General features: G+C 42.6%; 1 protein-coding gene across 1 annotated transcript in view; it reads left to right on the top strand.

Annotated features, from left to right (window-relative positions):
• CRB2 (crumbs family member 2) overlaps positions 1 to 18,830 on the top strand; it is a 42,345-nt gene that overhangs the window by 10,368 nt on the left and 13,147 nt on the right. The window contains exons 2-6 of the mRNA XM_009331594.1: positions 3,185 to 3,886; positions 6,205 to 6,400; positions 7,144 to 7,283; positions 7,779 to 7,961; positions 8,877 to 8,990. Of these exons, the coding sequence (XP_009329869.1) occupies positions 3,185 to 3,886; positions 6,205 to 6,400; positions 7,144 to 7,283; positions 7,779 to 7,961; positions 8,877 to 8,990 (1,335 nt within the window). The remainder of the gene's footprint in view (positions 1 to 3,184; positions 3,887 to 6,204; positions 6,401 to 7,143; positions 7,284 to 7,778; positions 7,962 to 8,876; positions 8,991 to 18,830) is intronic.

The following is an 18,830-nucleotide window of genomic DNA, read 5'->3' as shown; positions in this document are numbered from 1 at the left end:
TAGACATAAATAAAATAACATTTGGTCCAAGAAAGTAGCTAAAACTAGTACAGTAACAATGCAGGAATTCAACTTTTCTCTACGCAGTCCTGTATATAACTAGTTATTCACCACAGATTATGAGTACATGTAACTAGTTAACCACTGCTATTGCTCATGATCACAGTGAGTCTAGAGGAGGTTGGAATTCTCCCTATTACCTTACTGCTGTTCTTTGGTAAACCAAGAGAGCCTTTTGACTTTTTAGTGAAGCTTTGTGTTTGCTTGACTTGGTATCTGTCTGTAGGTCAGCCCTGTTGCGTCTACAAGTTTGTGTGTGACTATGGGGCCATATATTTGTCACCAAATCTTTTTGTAGTGGACAGGCATTAATGACCAACACAGATTATTGAGCATTGCAGTCATATGATGAACCAAAATAAAGAAGGAACAAAAAGGTACGTCTGTTGTGAGAGAACTTTGGAAAAGACAGGAAATAGCAAAGGGATTTGATGTTTATCTTTATTTGCAAGAAGCATTTAGACTGTCTACTTATAATGGAAGCAGAAAACTATGCATGTAGCCTTTGAAATTACTTCAGCCTGTCTACACTAGCAGTGCTTGGTGGTTCTGTTGAAATGCGAGTTTCTTTGCAGATGGAGTCTGCTGAAAATCGAAGTTGTTCTGAACATGCAGTGGACTTGGTCTCTTTTTTTTATCAACAGGCTCTTCTCCTGGCCTGTGGAAAGTGCAGGCTGGGACTGGTTACTCATTAAGTATACAAAGGCTCATATCTCCTGCCTAGTAAAGCTCGTTTGCGAATAGTTTCCTGGGTTCCCACTCTAATTGCTACAGAGATTCCAGGCAGATTGCGTCATCCTTGTTTTCTGCCTGACTGGGAATCTGAGAATAAAAGGGTTGATGGCAGAATAATGAGATTGCTGGACAGTGCAATGCTCAGCAACTCTCCCCAGCATCACATGAGAGAGGAAGGGAGGGGTGGGCCATAGAGATGATGCTGGGAAGAGAAAGGGCTGTCTAAATCCCTGAGCACCCTCCCCCATCAACACTGCCTCTTAAAAGAAGACTTAGAAACACTACAGTCTTTTGGTGGGAGGAATTTGGGGGAGGTCAGGGCAGGGGCAGGCTTTTGTAAACCAAAGTCTCCTATAAATCCCTTTCAGGCCCTGAAGTCAGATGCCTCCACCTTCAGGTACAAAGAGACTGAGGAGCTGATGGGGCAGTGAGCTGATAGAAAACCACTCACACAGATTAACTACTGGGTGTGTAGAAGGTGCACCAGAGCAAGGCAAACATGACCAAAAATGGGCTGGGATAATGACGGCCTCTATGAGAGAATGTGTAAGGTCAGCTGAGAAATGATGCTGTGGTGTGTGATCCTGGCAAATCCTTAGCATGGAGCATGGCACGTTAAAACATTTCTCAACTAGCAGTAATGCAGTGAGGGTCAAGGGTGGTGAGCTGTGGGTAGTGTCAGAGTAACTGCCCACTCTCCACCTGCAGTTTTGTGGAGTTATTCCTGTCACTAGCTGGCCCACAGTTACATCCAGAAGGCAGCGAAAAGGGGAAAGAGCTGCTTACACAATGGCATCTAAAAACAAGGTTAAATGCTAGTGATTGCTTGACTTCCAATGCTAGGCAAAGTCAGGATTGTCTCAGGAGAAGCAGTCGCTATTTCTCAGATACCATTTGCTATTTCGTGACCTTTACCTCTGCTTTGCGGCCATTTTTTGTAGACATTTTCAAAACATCTGCTATGTAGTTGTCTGCAGAGTTACTTCCAAGTTTGGATGTTTCATAATACTTACGCAGGAATCAGTCTGAGGTATCTCTACCCCAGTTTCTATCCTATGTATCCTGGAAGAAAGTGGGATGGGGGGCTAATGATTGCTGCCTTTGTGAAGGGGGAAGTTCTCTGTTTGCATTGCCTTTGTCCCTTTATAGTATTTTTGGGGTTTTTTTCTTCGGAAAGTGTATAATTGTGTCATTGAGTCCAGGGCATATATCCTAATTCTAATATCAAGGCAACTGTCTCCTGTCCCCTGGGCTGTTCTGCCCTTTGACCAGATTGTTTCAGAAAGTGATTTTGAAATTTCTTTTGGAAAAGAAATGAGGATTCCTCCTATTCTTCCATTCTGCTCCATTGACAAATACCTAAATTGAACACTTTTTTGTTTTTTATATCATGCATCCTGTATAATCTCATTTGTATGAATTAAATTTGCAGTCCCATGGGCATGTCCCATCACATTTCTGGATGGTGGAATTGCTTAACGGGGCAAGAGCCTTTTAAACACTGCCATTTCTGGGACAGCAAGGCATTGTGGCTGGGCGTGAATAAATTGATCACACCCAAATGCTCCCAGATTTAGGGGAATCTGGTCTCAACATTAGTTGCTGGTATCTGGATATTAGACTGGTGTTTTGGCTCTGCAGATACTAAGAGTTTGGATCTAAAATGCCATCACTACAGTGAATCTCATCGGTCTCTGCTCTTTTTTGCTGTTCTTATAACACCTAAAAATTTTGTACTGTGTAAATTTACATGTCTAAGCTATGGGGAGAGGGTGCCTGGCCAGCGATTATCAAACTTTGAGCTGATCCGTGTCATCAGAGACTGTGAAGTGTGGCAGTTTGGAATTTGGGTTGGACTGTTTATGGCAGCATCTTCAGATCACTAGTGGATTAGCTGGGAAAAAATCATGTCCCCAGAAGGAGCAGCCGGGACATTAAGAGCAACAGCCAATATCTTAAAACATACCATCTACCTCTCTGGATTTCAAAGCACAAGTCTTGTGCCCTACTGGTGAAACGGGTCATTGAATTTTACACAAAGTTCATCTTGTGTATGGATTTAAGGTGATATGTTTCACTGCTCTAAAAGTGATTCAGGGATGAAAAAGCACAAGTAAAATGGTTGGTTTGTGAGTGCCTCCTGAAAAACAGGCATCTAGTCACCTGACTTAGCAAGACATTCCTGATTGCCATGATATAAAGGCATGTTGTGTTGTCTTCTTTATAGTAAATGTTTGATTCTCCAGTATCCTTCGCAGCTAATGGCTAGAACAGCCCCTTGCAGTGTGGAATTTAGGTGGGCAGTCTCTGAGTTGTATGTGGTGATTGGCAGAACTTTTTCTTTTAGGGCTACAAATGCTGACTAACAAAAAGTCTCTTTTCTCAACAGGAACTTCATACTCTGAAGATGATAGCAGCTGTTCCTCATCCCCATGTGAAAATGGTGGGAGCTGTAAGGATTTGGAAGTGGGTTACCGGTGCACCTGCCCTATGGAGCCTGTAGCCTACATGGGCATAAACTGTGAACTCCTCTATGACGCATGCATTAAACATGACTGTCCTGCCCATAGGATTTGCAACGGGACTCCAGGACTCCTGGAATATGAATGCATCTGTATGCCTGGCTTCACAGGTATTGATTGTAACATTAATATTAATGAGTGTGAGAGCAACCCTTGTAAAGATCCTCGTTTTGAATGTGTAGATAGTGTAAGTGGATACACCTGTAAATGCCAAACAGGACTGAATGGAGAAGGCTGCCAAACAGAAAGCTCTGTGTGCTCTAGCCACCCCTGCCTAAATAACGGGACATGTGTCGAGGGTCCTGGGGACTATACCTGCATCTGCCAGCCTGGCTTCACCGGGGCCAACTGCAGAGACAACATTGATGAGTGCGCCTCCAACCCCTGCCAGAACGGAGCCATCTGCCGAGACAGGGTGAATGAGTATAGCTGTTTCTGTGTGCCTGGGTTCCAAGGATACAACTGTGAAATAGACATCAACGAGTGTGCATCCCGGCCCTGTAAAAACAATGGCACCTGCCTGAATGAGATGGATCACTATTTGTGCAAGTGCGTCCCTGGCTACACAGGTACCTTTCATGCTCATGTACTAGCCGGGTGGTTGGGTTACGTCTCACTGTTCATATAGTTCCACAATTTGCCTGCTGCTAACGTGTCTTGTAGTGTTAGTAGCTGTCCTGAGAAGCTGTTGTTTTACAGCTATGAGACTAAATCTCTGTTGCACAACTCATATTTCTGGAGTGTTTGGTACTGTGTGTGAATAATGGTGTCGGGCTGCTTGTTGCGGCTTCTGGGCAATAGTTGAGGCTTTGATTTCCATGGATGGTGTGGATATTGAGACATGAATCTAAGAGTGGAAGTGGGTGGACTGTCTGAGACTTGAGTACTAGATACAAAGTAGATGTGATTAGCTCTCAGTATGAAATTAAGGGAGTTATACAAGAAAAGAGACTTACTATCAGGAAATCTATACTTAGTGTTTCCAGGTACAACTTATCTCTGCCTATCTGGCCTGTAGTTCCTTGTCCTGTCCTGCAGGATTTCTCTGAGGGAAGTAGTCTTTTTGGAATAAATTGGCTTTTAGTTGGATATTTCTTTTCCAGTTCTTTCAGGCCTGGCAAATGTTTTTTGGTGTGTGACATAAGTATCTCTTTTTTGTGCATCTGTGCTAATGGTGGCTCAGAGAGTAATCTACACCTGTGAGTTATCTGTGAGGGAGGCAGTGGGGGGTTCTCCTTTCTCCAGCCCTGCTTATCGGAGTGGAATGCAATTGTACTGCGCTGATGTCTGCCTGGTACCACCTAGCACATGAACTTTCTCAGCCTTCCTCGTTGTCACAGACTGAAGTGTTTAAAGAGTTAGGTTGCTGTGAAGGAATGCTGCTGATTACCAGTGGAATGAGGAGAAGTTATAACATCAGGAATGCAGTCCCTGATGCTGACTCACTCACTGATAAAAATGAACAGAGATTAAGGAGAAAAAAAAAGCAGAATTTCTGTGTAGGCCTACTACTGATTTTGAGTATCAAGCATAATTCTGTCTTTGCAAATCAGTTTCTTTTTTATCTTTATGCTGAATCCTCAATTCAGGATTGTGGGATCCCCCGCCAAGGAAGTGATAAAATGACCCAGGCAGCTGGAGGAGCTTGTTGTGCTCCAAGTTATTCTGATGTCAAATATGAGGCTTTGCCTTATGAAATGGTGCTTCATCCAGAGGTTCTAGCACCACTGGCTAGCAAGGCCAGGTTGTTTCCTGGTGCTTGCAGCTGGAATGTGGGTGAAGGAAGTTTTGAGTGGGTATTGACGGGTTTGAACCAGCAGATTAGGGGGCCCGCATTCCGTCAGGATTAGGATGGCCATGTCCACTATGTGGTGAGCCTTTGTCAAGAAGGGGAGATTAGATGGATTGGCAGGTGCCACTGTAATGACTAAGGTTTGGAGGTGATGCCAGGCCACGGACAACTCAAAGAGGTGGAATATAGTATGGTAAGATAGTTGCATAGAAGTCGCACAGGAGGTCTTATTCTGTCAGGGAAAGTTGAGACTTTGGAACAAAAATGCGTGACTTGCTGTTATTCTTCACTAGTAGTACTGGAGCTAACACCTAGTTTTTAATAGCATTTCATAATAAAATTACTTACTAATATCTAGTATCACTGTAATTAGCGTTTTGCACTGCTTTAATGCTTTTTTCCTAGGTATCTCAAAGCAAGTTACAAATATTATTTAAACAAATGGAACAATGTTTTGGAGAAGCAGGTAGAAATCACTTTTCCCATATCCAAAATGCAACTGCCTCTGATGTAGAACACTGGATCTGATTAATAGCAACGCAACACAAGTGAAGAGTACCATGTCTAACTAAAACTGTAAGAGCTCTATCATATATAGAAGTTTAAATAACACTGACTAGCAGTGTGATTCTTCTCTTCCCACCCCTGTCCTCCCTGCCCTCAAAGGATCCCAAACCAAAACAGCTATCATTAGATTTTTAAGAGCTGTATGTAAGATCAAGATTTTATGGCTTACTCTGAAAATGGATGTTATTTGTGAAGTGCTGACCGATTGGCTACTTCAACAAACCTGAATGAAAGAGACTAAAGCTTCGCAAATACTGGAAACTATTTTTAGTTTTGATAGAAGACTAAAATCCAGAAGTCTAGACAAAATAATTTTGTTTGCAAATAAAAATTAAAGGTCCTTAATTTGTAAGAATCACATACTGTTCATGAGCTCCCAATATTCTTATGACAAAATTAGAACAGATCACTATGCTAGCCAGTTTGGGTTGATAACATGGCTTTTGTGATTCCAGCTCACAAGTCCAGGCAGCACAGATATACTTTTCTGGATTTGTAACACAGATATTTCTCTGTTTTGTAACAAAGGTGTGAACTGTGATGCTGAAATAGATGAATGTGATTCAGACCCTTGCCAGAATGGGGCCCTGTGCAATGATCATGTTGGGTTCTACACCTGCACCTGTGCATCAGGTTACCAAGGAATCCAGTGTGAGGTGGACATCAATGAATGTGTGAGCCAGCCATGTCAGCACAATGGGACATGTCATGACCTCATTAACAGGTGAGAAATCAGTGTTGCTTGGGCTATTAGATACCAGGACTGATCTAAAAAAATTTCTTTACTGAAAGAGTGGTTAAACATTGGAACAGGCTGCCCAGGGAAGTGGTTGAGTCCCCATCCCTGGAGGTATGTAAAAGACGTGTAGATGAGGCGCTTAGGGACATGGTTTAAAGTGGGCATGGGGGTGTTGGGTCAACGGTTGGACTCGATGATCTTAGAGGTCTTTCCAACCTTAATGATTCTATGATTCTGTGATTCTAAAGGTCTACTTAGTGTAACCTGTGAAAATTAGAGTAGAAATCTGTGGGAGGAATTGGATTTAGTGTTTTGTACATCCCAGTGGCAGTAACAGAGTCATTTATGGCAATAAGCGAGAAGGCCCCTCCCAGCAGCAGAACTCCTAGGATGCTTAAAGGAAGGTAGGAAAAGATTCCTGCTATTGCTTCCAGCTGCCATATCGGATACAAAGGGAAGTGATTTGCAGAGCATGAACAGCAAAGGCAACTGCTGAGAACATGCCTGTGTGTCTGAATTTACCTTTTCGCAGGTAAGGTGTGAACTCAGAGGCTGCTGAGGGTTGTCTGCTCTCTCATTAGCGTGGCCTGTTTGTGCAGATGGAACTGTCTTTTTCCTCTGCCCCACAAGTGGGCATGAGGACTAACAGCTTAGCTCCATTTGCTCGTTCCTCATACTGGGCTTTACAGTCAAGAGCTTATGCATTGCTCTGTTTTGCTGCCCCACAGCTACCGTTGTGACTGCAGTGACACAGGCTTCGAGGGGGACCACTGTGAGTTGGATATCCTGGAGTGTGCCTCTGAACCCTGTCTGAACAGTGCCACATGCGTGGAGGGAATCAAAAACTACAGCTGTGCCTGCTGGCCAGGTAGGTTAGAAATCTATTTTGCTATGCTGACACGTAGGCACACTGCAATGGAGAGCACATGCTAAATTGCCATGTTGAATAAGTAAAGAATTAATAATCATACTGCATGGTGCAGTGTGATTTTTCTTTTTCTTTTTTTTTTTTTTTTATTGTCTGGAACAGTGAGGCTGTCATGCTGCCTTTCACAGGGCATCCCAAAATCCAGTTGACCGCATTGCTGGGAAATGCACCTTGATTCTCAACCGTAATTTCTTCTTTCTCTTTTTTGCCATTTTCCATCATGTGTTTTTCTATCATGAGGTAATGCTTTCCTGAAAATTGATTATTTGACTCCTACGTTTGACATAGTGGAGAAAGTGGAGGGCCCTGTAACTCCCTACTAGGTGAGCTGCAGTGTCTTCTGGGTCTTATTCTCACCTTCAAGGCAGCCACAATATTTGGGATACTAGTTCCAGTGAAGTTGTGCGTGATGTTGACACTGGTATCTCCTGGCAGGTTACACAGGGCAGCACTGTGAAGAGGATGTGGATGAGTGTGCGACAGATCCCTGTCACAACGGAGGTGTATGCTTTGAGCGATCCAACCAAGCCTATTATGGAACACGACCTGACTTCCCCAGTAATTTCAGCTATAGCCAAGCAGCTGGTTTCCTCTGTTCATGCCAGCCAGGCTTTGCAGGTGAGCTATGCAGTAAATGATCATCCTGTCTGCACCTGATAGATGCTGCATGGTTTGAATAGATAGGAATGGAGCAATGTTATCTGTGCAACAAAAATCACTTAACGACTGGTACTTCAGAGTGGGCGGCAGCCTGATGCATCAGGAATGTGCTTCTGTTCACATACTCTATGACTATATTGCAGACAGCTGTCTGAATGTCATTCTCTGTCCAGCAAGCCTGTCTCAAGGCTGAGGCAACAGCCTATGCACTTTCCAAGTGCTTTGATGAATGCCCTCTAGCTATGCAGATGCCAGGGTGGTTTCTCTTTGTCAGTCTTTTGTGCATATGGCAGAATTCATCCCTACAGGATGTCTGTGAAACTCCACATCAGAGGAAACTATTTCCCTGGAGTCCCAGATAACTATTCTAGGTGTTTCCTTAATGAGACTGCTCTCATGACAGCAACTGTATAATCATAGTGGGTAGGAGAAGAGGGGGTTCTTGATATCTTGCTCTTGGAGCTAGAAGCTCTGTGGATGTTCAACTGAAATATCACCCTTTCCCTGGTTTATAGATATGTATAAAAGGCTGGATTTAACAGCTGGCAAAATTCCCTGGTAGGAGGGGCTAAACAATAATACTTCATTCTTTTTTGAGAGAAAAATGAGAGTTTAGTCCACTATTGCACAGATGGGAATGGTTCAGAAGTTCTGATCCTGCACTGCTCCCTTTCATGACACTGGAAAATCATTTGACCTTTCCGTACTTTGTTTTCCCTAATTGTCTCAGTGATAGTATCTATTTGCCAGAGTGTCTGGAGAGACATGCTATTGTTCAAGAAATTATTTGCATTTTTAGATGACAAAAAAGAAGTGCAAAAAAATATGAATGCAGTTGTCATTCAGATGCCTATTTGTGTTTTCACTTTAAAGGGGAGACCTGCTTTACTAACATTGATGAGTGCGGGTCCCAGCCGTGTCAGAATGGAGGGCTCTGCGTGGACCTTATTAATGGCTTCCTTTGTCACTGCCTACCAGGTTATTCAGGTAATGTTGGTGAAGGGGGGTGCCTGGAATCAGGTCCTTCTGGTCAACTAATGCTGAGCTGCTGCATTACTGCCTGGCTGCAGGACTGGATTCCAGCGCTGGATAGTCCAGGCTGCTGAGCAGGACTGAGATGAACTGTGGGGAGTGCCGTAGTGGTGCAGCGGGATGCCTGCAGTTCAGGGCTCAAATGCCATGGGAAAGCTATGTGATTTTGGTCAAGTAAGTTGATAGGCTATGAACTAGGTTTTGAGACATAAGATCAACTACATAGAAGAGTCTAGGATCAGAATATCTAGGGGATCTGTATCCTGGAGAGGGGATCTGTATCCTGGAGTGAAAGTTCACTGGGAAAACTGTGGGTTTTTATACACATACTATGAAGGTGAACAAAACCAGCCTTCAAATAAAAAAAAGGCGTGCTTAACATTCTAGTTGTCACAAGCTACTGACTGTAGCAGGTTGGATCACCAGCACATAAAACATCTGTAAAAAATCTCCATTCCCTAACACCCCTGAATGATAAGAGCCATCGATTTTTGGCTGAAGGCAGTAATCTGCTATGTTAGAAGGTCAAAAGGTCTTTGTGATGGGAGCAAATGAAGCCTTCTCTGTTTACAAGGGAATGGGGAGTCTGGATTCTTACACAAATGCCCTGCCTGACCCTAAAGGGTCTCGGTTTTCTAGCTGAGAAACTAGGGGATAGTGAATATTGCACATCAGCTTCGTTGGGAGGGTACACTGCTAACTGAATACTAAACCTCATCTTAGTTTAAAACATTTGTTCTCAGTCTTCTACATCTTCAAATTCCACGTGTGCTCTCTGTTTTGAGCAATTTACACCAAAAAGTAGTTCATAAGAAAGGTGGTCCCCAGCACAATCTTGTATTTATGTATTTCTGGGGTGGATGTAACCTTTCCACAGTGTTACTAGGCTGCCATCTCGTGGGAAAAAGAAAAACTTGAAGCCAGAAGAAAACCTTGTCCCTTTAACTTCTCGCAACAGCAGCTAGCAGCATTCCAGAGACTGTCTTAGGCCTTGATTGCATGGGGAAAGTTTTCAGTTTTCCTGCTGTGGTCATAGTAGTTGAGCTATGTTGGTGTAACTCTGTCCAGCTTTTTCCTGGGAAGACCCATTACACAGGTACTTTCACTCCCAGAATCTCAAATCAACTCCTAGTTAATGCCTTCTGTCACTGGACTGAATTCTTTGTGGGGTTTTCTGGCCTATCTCTCTTGCTTTGGGTTCCTAATTTAGGCTAGGCCAAGAAAAAATTGCTTTTGTAGATGAGGTCTTTGAAAATAGGCTTTTATCTAAGCTCTTTATTGCTACTTTCTTGGGTAGTTACAATGCTGTACTCATGAACTGAGATCTTGTCCAAAGAGATGGTTTAAAGTTTATCCTACTTGTCAGAATTCCCACTCACATATGTGCCCTGTTCCCTTTTCTTCCTTCAGTGCCCCAGCACCCTCACAGAGCTCAGAATTTCATTGTGCTTTGCCAAACTGCAGATCTGTTTAATCCTTTCCAATTCTTAGCATGCTCATGGGCAGAAAAGCTGACAGAAACACAGGATGATGGGCAAAGGAGTGCTAGAGTTCATTCTGTTGTATCAAATTTGGGTTCATTAGTACTTGAAGGGGATTAGAAGCAGGTTGCTCTTCTGGATATTGCTTTTGGTAAAGGACTGTCTCAGCTGAGGTAGTTCTGACACATTAACACAGTGAAACGCTGGGAGCAGTCTGTGAGATCAGTGAGAGCGTGTGGAGGAGTGAAGCTGACAGGGAAATAATAGCAATTAATCTCCCCTCCTTTGTCAATTAATCCCAGTACAGTCATGCTGGGTAAACAGCTTATTACTTCATATTAGGATCACAGAACAACTTTGTGAAGCTTCCCATAATGTTTCTGTTCAAAACACATTTCTGTGGCAGCTTAGATCTGCCATGAACTTGGGTTTAAGCTGCCTCCGCTGATTAAAGTGAACTTGCTACTCTGATGAAGAATGCTTTCTTGGGGCGGCAGGGGGTTCTTTCTGTATTTTTTTTTCTTTGGTCTGAGGAATTTGGGGAGTGTTGGGATAACAATGTGAGTCAGGAGAAATTCTTTCTTTGCAAATTAACTGCCTCAGTGCTGTCTCAGGCTACAGCAGTGCAGGGAGATGAGCCAGCTCTCTCTGAAATGTAGTTGCAGAAGCGGTGCCTCATTCCTAAGAGAACTACATAATAGGTCCTGAAGAGTCTGTTCAGTGCATCAGTTTGTGTGTTAGTAGAGGATGTACCCTGAGAGGATGTAAGAAGTATGAATCAAAAGATTGCATGGGTACTAAATGAAGTGAGAAGGAGAATGAATCTTGCATGGTCTTGGAAATTATGTCAACTGTGGTCAAGAGAAAAAGCATATTAGGAAATTCTGTCTTTTAGGAAAAAAAAAACCAAAAATGGATTCTTTATTCAAAGGAATGGTTTCAGTCCATCATGTATGTACTACGCAATAGTTTAGGCCAGGACATGAAAAAGACAGGTATCTCCATTTGGAATGGAAACCGATTTTTAACCTTCAAGAATGTAATCACTGAAGTGGAATTTGGCTCGTTCATTCTTTAAAAACTTTTAAATGGCCTGAGTGCTCCCACTCATATTTCCACTCCTGCTAAAGCTGTCTTTAGAAAGGCAGTGTCCTAAAACACAGTGCTGTGGCATTGGTCAGCCTGAATGAGAGAGGAAGAGCACCATAATTTCAATTGCAGACATCCCTTGACAGTGGCACCTTGTGATCACGGTAAAACTCTGAGCTTTTTTGCACATGGTTGAGGAATGCTTCTACTTTCACGAGACATCAGAAGGTGATGTGGTCATAAATTTGGGTGGGATTGTGATTGTGAATGTATCTCAATATTGTTGGAGTTCTTATTGACCATTTTACTTTGTTCAGCCATAATGTCTTTGTCAATTGTCCTTAAAGAAGTAGGATACTTCTGCGTAGCTAGCTAGAAATGGTTACTCTGTAAGGGTGCTAGCCCAGATCAAATAGGCTTGAATTCCTGGGTCGTGGGTCATGAAATAAATGGGAGATGTCCCTTCTGTCTAACCACCTTTGGATAGATTTAATTTTTTTGTGCAGGTGTTTCTTGATGTCAGATTTGTTTTAGAGATGTAGCCTCTACAGAAAGGGCAGCTAAAAGGTTAAGAGAGTAAAGAGGTTAGAGGACTGTTACCCCTTTGACACTTTGGTAAATACAGCTGACGGGAGCTAGGGAACACTTCGTGAGACCCCCCCCGCCCCCACTTCCCTTCCGTTCCACTTGCATCTCCCTTCTGGATCATAGCTCCATGGTTAATCAGACCTTTTGACTTTCCTGTCATCTGATCAGAATGCTGTAAGAGCATATGCTTCAGTCTAGATCCTGCTTGTGTCTAGGTGTCAGGTGAGTTTTGATCAAAAGTGTCCTCTGAGATTCTGATGCTTGTGACTGCACAATCTGTTTTGAACTAGCCCTTTGCATAGATTTTATGACTACGGCCAGCCTGAGATATGTCAGCTTACCATGGTTAAAGACTTTTGGAGAGGATTATGAGTGGTGGAACAACTCTGATGAACTAAATTTGACTTCTTTACTAAGTAAAATGGGTGAAGCCCAGCTTAATGTCATCTTTAGAATCAGGCCAGGCAAGTACTTGGGCAGAGCAGTGTCGCAGAGAGACAGAAGAATCCTCCTGTGTGTAGGATTGCGAAATGGCTGTCTTCTGATGGTGTCCACCAGGAGAGATGACTTCAAGATGTCAGATATTAGACTAGATTCAGTGTGTTGATTTTCACATAAAAAGCTTATCAGCAATGTTTATTATTTTCAGTCATAATGGATTTGCTTGCCAGGAGGCCACTGCTTGCAGTATGTGAACTACCATGTACACTTCAGGCAGACCAAAGTTTCCTTTCCTTTCCTTAAAGGAAGGCTAGCCCTTGAGACTAGAATGGGTGTCTCTGAAGCCTGGAAAGAAATTCCTAAATTTCTGGGACTCGTTTACCAACACAGTGAGGAAGTTGCTAATCTCTATCTAAAGAACATGTGTGAAATTTGGGAATTTCTATCGAAAGTTCTCCCTCCATTTTGTGACATTTTTCTGCTAAATGTTCTTTATCTTGACCTCCTCCAAGAAGTTTTAGACATGATTAGGAACAAAATAATTCTCTGAATTTAAGCCCCATGACTGAATCTTGTAACTTGCATGATTGCCAGTGTGTAAGCATGGGGAATTAAAACCTTTAGAAAATGAATCATCTGATCCTTTTAATTTCTTTAGAATCCTCCAGTTTCAAAGAACCTAAGCAGTTACTCCTCAGTTGTGTGTAGTTTGAAACAGATGTTCAGTGATCCACCATTTTGGCTTATAAGAGGTCTTATTTAATAATTTTATATTGCATATATATGTACTATTTAGAATTGTTATGACTGTGTATTTCTCCATCCTCATTCTGTTTCTTTGAGAGAACCCTAGTCTGTATATATCCTTAAACTGATCCTGGGAAAAGAAGTAATCACAGTTTCTAATTAGCAATATTTCGTGTAATGAATTTGAAACGATGTAGTGACTAGTAGGGAATCAGAATCTGTGCTGACTTACGCTACGTGGGTTTGGGTACAATATACTTCCAATCAGCAGTATACAGGTAGTCTCTATGTGTGTATGTAAATATGTACGTGTGTGTGTATAAATCAAAATATGGATGCTTTTAAAGGGATTTAATGTTCCCCAGTCTTCATAGTTGTTGTACTTCATTGTTGCAGTAGGCGGTTGAATGGGCACAAGCTACCCATTTGTTTTCTCTTGAACAATAACAGAAGGGTCATACTAGCTAATATAGATAGTGTTTAAAATCTGCGCTAGGATAGGTCTATGCACGCATAGGATGCAGATGTGACTATCTGAGAAGTTTTGACTCCAAACAAATACTCACCATATCCTTCTCACTTAAAATATCTGTAAAATTGACTGGCATGTTTGGATTGAGTCAAATGAAGAAAGTAAAATAGCTAGAAGAGTTGTTGGAATGCTTTCTTTTAATATCTTAAAGTGATACTGTTAATGCAGATTCCAGACTCTGACATGTGGGAGTTTTTGTTTGCTTGGACCTGACATTGATACTAACAGAGCAGATAACATTTCTTCACAGAAATAAGAACCTTCTCTGGGTTCCTTGCAACATGAAAGTACAGTTCTGCCTCCAGGAACTTTACAATATGAAAAAGTAACCACATTTTTCAAAACAAAACAGAACCACAGAGAAAAAAAATGAGATTGCAACAGCTAATTTTATAAGGCTGCTAATGAGGAAAGAGAGAGTTTTGATTCTGCAGTCCCATGTTTGAACCAGTACAGTCAGCATAATGCAGGGAACTTCCCTCCATTCAGTTTGACTTCAGAGAAACAGATCATGGTAGTTAAAACTTGAGACTTTTCTTCGTGAATATTGCAGAGTGGAAATGCTTGTGCTCACAAACGCACAGAATAGGGCACATGGAGGAAGGAAACTACATGAAGTGCTGGTCCCTGATTAAGTCAGTATTGAATGTACAGCAGGGCCCAGGTTGCACCTTGCATTTGGAACTCTCCTTATTCGTGTGGTTTGGATATTACACTGCGGTGGAAATGCAGCTTTTTGGCTTAGCCTATAAAAAGAAAAATCCATATTTTGGCCTTATTCATGGAATTTGGCAGATTCACCTGGGAGGCAGCAAGGGCGAGAGGATTGTTTCTTGACTTTTTACTGTTGGAGCTAATGCTGTGGATACTGCAGGGTATTACTGTAATGCACTGAGTGAGAATACACTGTGAGTACGCATTCTTCCTGTCAGCCCTGACAGAGGCCAGCTGGGGAGGTTTAGAGCAGGGCTGGATTAGATCTCACTACAGCGCAGGTCTCTTCTATATTGGCTAGTTTCATCTCCAATCCCTTTTTGTCTGACTGGCATCAGGGAGCGCTTACACACGTTCTGCCGTTTCAGTCCAGCCTTTTTTGTCATTCCTCCCCCCCCATTCACCCCCATTTTTTTCCCTTTACTGTCACAAATGTCCACAAGGAGTCGGCCATGAAATCTGTGCTGATTGGCGTGATCCTGAAGGGAATTTTTCTGCTAGCAGGTAATGAGATCTATACAGTAATTGCAATGTGTCCTGAATGTTTGCGTGCCTGCCCAGGGCAGGGAACTGGTTGTGCGATTAGTGGTAGCTGGAGGCATGAGAAGGAACATGAATTGACTAGAAAGGAAGAATGTTTTTATTTTGAAGAGACCTAAAGTTTTGTTTTGGAAACTTTAGGGCAAGGAATTTCCTTGTTGCCGCAAGATGAATGCGGAGCTGTCAGCATGCCCTGTGTGCATCTTTGCTACAATTCTGCCTTGCTCTGTGCAGTAATCAAATCCCGGGTGTTCCAAGGCGTGGGTCCTTGTTTTGTACTTGGATGTACTGTATAAACACACAGATGCCTCCCTGTTAGTTCTGTGAAACGTTAGTTTTGCTTTTTACAGATGTTTTCACAGTTTTCCTTTTTCCTTTAATGATTTAAAACTCCTTTATTGAGAAGTCGGTTTTGTTTTAACTCGGAGGACAAACCCTTTGCTGGCCTATGCACTTTTCCATCTCCTCCCCCACCGTCTCCTTGAGTAGTAGTGCACGATGGGAGAGAGGTCAAAGCAGTGTGTTGCCATGGAAATGGCAGTAATTGTGCAAATATAATTGTGTCGGGGTCCATTTGTTGCGGCTAATTCTCTCTCTCCCCCCTGTCTCCCTCCCCTCCTTTTTTCTTTTGATAATAATAATACAAACCCTAATTAGGACGCACCAGGGAAAGGTTGCTAGGAATTCAGCTGTCTTACGGGAGAGGGCAAGCTGGTGCTGGCTGGGAAGCCCCACTGAACTCGCGTGTTTCAAGATTGGGCCCATGAATAGACCTCGTCCTTCAAGTTTTTTGGGTATATGACAGCTAAATTAGAAAATCTCTTTACATGTGCTTATTCTTTTAACATATTATGTATCTGTTGAAGTATGATTCTTACACTGTATACAATGAATCTTTGCTTATTAATAGCAGTCAGTAAATCATTATCTTCATTCAGGGAATGGCAAGCTGTATGGATTTTAGTAACACTTGCATCTATGAAACAAGACTGTTCTCACCACCTCAGTAACACTTCAGAATCTAGTGAATAGATTTGTATTTGAAAATACTGCAGGCTGTTAAAGCTCAGCGACTTCTGAGTGTCTGTTTCTGGCCCAGCTCCTGTGGGTTGTTAGCTTGGGACTATTAGCTTAAACACTGCTAAATTAACTGGAATGTTTGAAAATACTTGTCTCCAGATAGCAGCCTTTTAAATAACACTTGTCTGATTTTCAGATAACAAGTTCCACTGATTTGCATTCGTTAGTCTTTAACTAGATAAGAAACTCATTAAACGTTTTAAAGGCTCCTAATGATGTAATGAATCAGATTGGCAACATTGCTCTTACTATTGGTAGTTCAAATAACAGTAAACATTTGAGCTAAGAAATTTAGAGGGAACAGAGAAGACTATGTAGGAGTAACTTGTTTTTGTCAAATGGAGTCATCCCCCCCTTTTTTTTATAAATATACCTGAAAAGGGATGCCTAAGCTTCTCTTACAGAAACAAATTCGTTTTGAACTACTTCTTAATATCCACTTTCTAGTGGGTTTGCAAAGACACAATTGTCCATGTCTTGGAGAAGATTGGAATAATGGATATCCAGGAAATGATCTGTACTTCTGGATACTGTAATGGCCTACGGCAAAAATCTTATTTTTTCTGAAGTAGGGAAAAGTTCCTTTATTTTGCTGGCATCCCATTCTTCATTTACACTCTGTCATCTGCAGCCAAAACTATAGACCCCTCTGCTGCACTGAAATTAGCATCTAGGAAGCAATATGCAACAGAAATCTCCTTCTTCTGCCTTGTTTTGGTGTAACTGAAGAATTTGACAAACTGGAGATGTTCAAACACAGCTGACAAAAATCATAGGTGGTAATGGAGGAGGAGAGAGGGCGAGACAGCTGGCTGATGAAGGGTATGGTCACTGCAAGGCATGTAAGGAGTCAGTGATATAGCACCAGGTAGCTGTTCAGCGAGGGGTGACATTGGCTTCCAGGAAAAAGCTGTTGTTAGCCAGATTTTTAGAACTCTTGCACAGTCTCCTCTGATATCAGTTTGTTTTAAAAACTGTTCCGAATTCAAATCTGGCTCTGCACTGGCTTCTAGGAGGGCAAGAATACATTAGGTGTTGCTTTAGAGGCCCTCTCCTTCTCCTGCTTTAGTCCTGTGAAGGCTGGCTGTTTGCTGGCAGAAACAATGACAGCGATAAAGATGATGCTTGTGTTTTTTGGTTCCTCTAGAAAAAGCCGCCCTCGTCTCTTTCTGCTGCTGAACATTTCCTTTACCTGTTTGTAAACTGTGAGGTTAGACAGTGTGTGAAGACCTGAAGTGTCAGCTTATTCTTTTCACCCATTTCAAACAAATAATCTGAGAAATCAAACCAGCCGTGTCCCATGGGAAAGCTTGGTGTTTAATTAGCCACCAGCCTGGGGTTGTGCACTCACCGTAGGGACTCATTTGCCACCTGGTGTGAAGCATTCACCCCACAGGTGCCAGCTGGGAGGCTGGGAAACGGCCTAGGCAGGTGTTCCTGCTGCTGTTCAATGGAGGGAGCACGCTGGCCGGAGGAGACACGGTCAGGCTAATGTGATACGGGAAAATGGGGCGCTCGACCCTGCCTCCCAGCCTTCTCAGAAATGCAAAAATTGAGGGCATCTCTCCTTTTGTTATCCAAACCAATGCTATCTTCTCCTCATTGCCCTGGTAAATATCAACAGCTCTGATCTGAAATGAGCAGCAGCATCTCGAGGACTTGGGACTATACCAAACCTATCTTTCTGACGCCACTCAACAGCCTCTCCCCTTAAATCTGACTGCAAATTTGCCTCTTACAGTTTTGAGAGCCCTCCAATCCACCGATAACTCCGAAAACCCACTCCACATAGTTCTGCCGCTCTACTGATTTTTCTTAATTCCAATTGAAATCTTCCCGTCCTTTCCCAGACTGGGATTCTCCAGGCCCAGAGATGTCCATTATACTCTTATTTATTCCAACACATTTCCTTCAAGTGTGGCCATAGCTTTGTGCTGAAATCTTAATTCTATCCTTGCTGCTTCCTGTACAGGTAAGATCACACTCCAGGTTCTGTGTGCTGAGCAAGCCCGGCATTAATAGCTGGAGAAAAAAGGTAGTATTAGCAACTCTGAATCTGTCCATCAGCTGAGCTCTTCCTCAAGGCAGATGTTATTGGCCAAATTCAGTGCTTTTCCACAGGCACTACACAGAGCAGTTCTCCTAGTTTATGTCAGTAGAAAGCTATGTCTTAGAGGAATCCAAGGTAGTGTTGCCTACAGAACAGCTCTAGCATAGCTGGAAAGTGCAGAATTACCAGAGCCTTCCATTTTTCTTTCAGTGCTTCTCAGAGCTCCTTATGTGTTATGTCCCTACTGACACAAACCGACATTTTGGAGCTGGAAGCTGGTGTTGAGTCTTTGCTTATCTGCAGAGATAGCACTGGTAACAGCAACTAAACACTGGGTCTGAAAAGAGTAAAGCAACTTGGTTAGACAGCAGGGTACTAGATGTCTGTGCAAGACTGCCTGTGAGGCATTGCTGGGGCATGAGGGGGGACAGACCATCAACACATATATTCAAGAAGCCTGTATCTTCGCTAAGTATTTTTTTTATCACACATCAAGTCCAGCTCCAGTGCTCCTAATGCCCCATCTCCCCTCA

The sequence above is a fragment of the Pygoscelis adeliae genome, unplaced genomic scaffold, assembly GCF_000699105.1.
Source record: "Pygoscelis adeliae isolate BGI_AS28 unplaced genomic scaffold, ASM69910v1 Scaffold619, whole genome shotgun sequence".
NCBI classification, from domain to species: Eukaryota; Metazoa; Chordata; class Aves; order Sphenisciformes; family Spheniscidae; genus Pygoscelis; species Pygoscelis adeliae.
The sequence above is the reverse complement of the archived record's forward strand: the minus strand, read 5'-3'. Positions and strand labels throughout refer to the sequence as shown.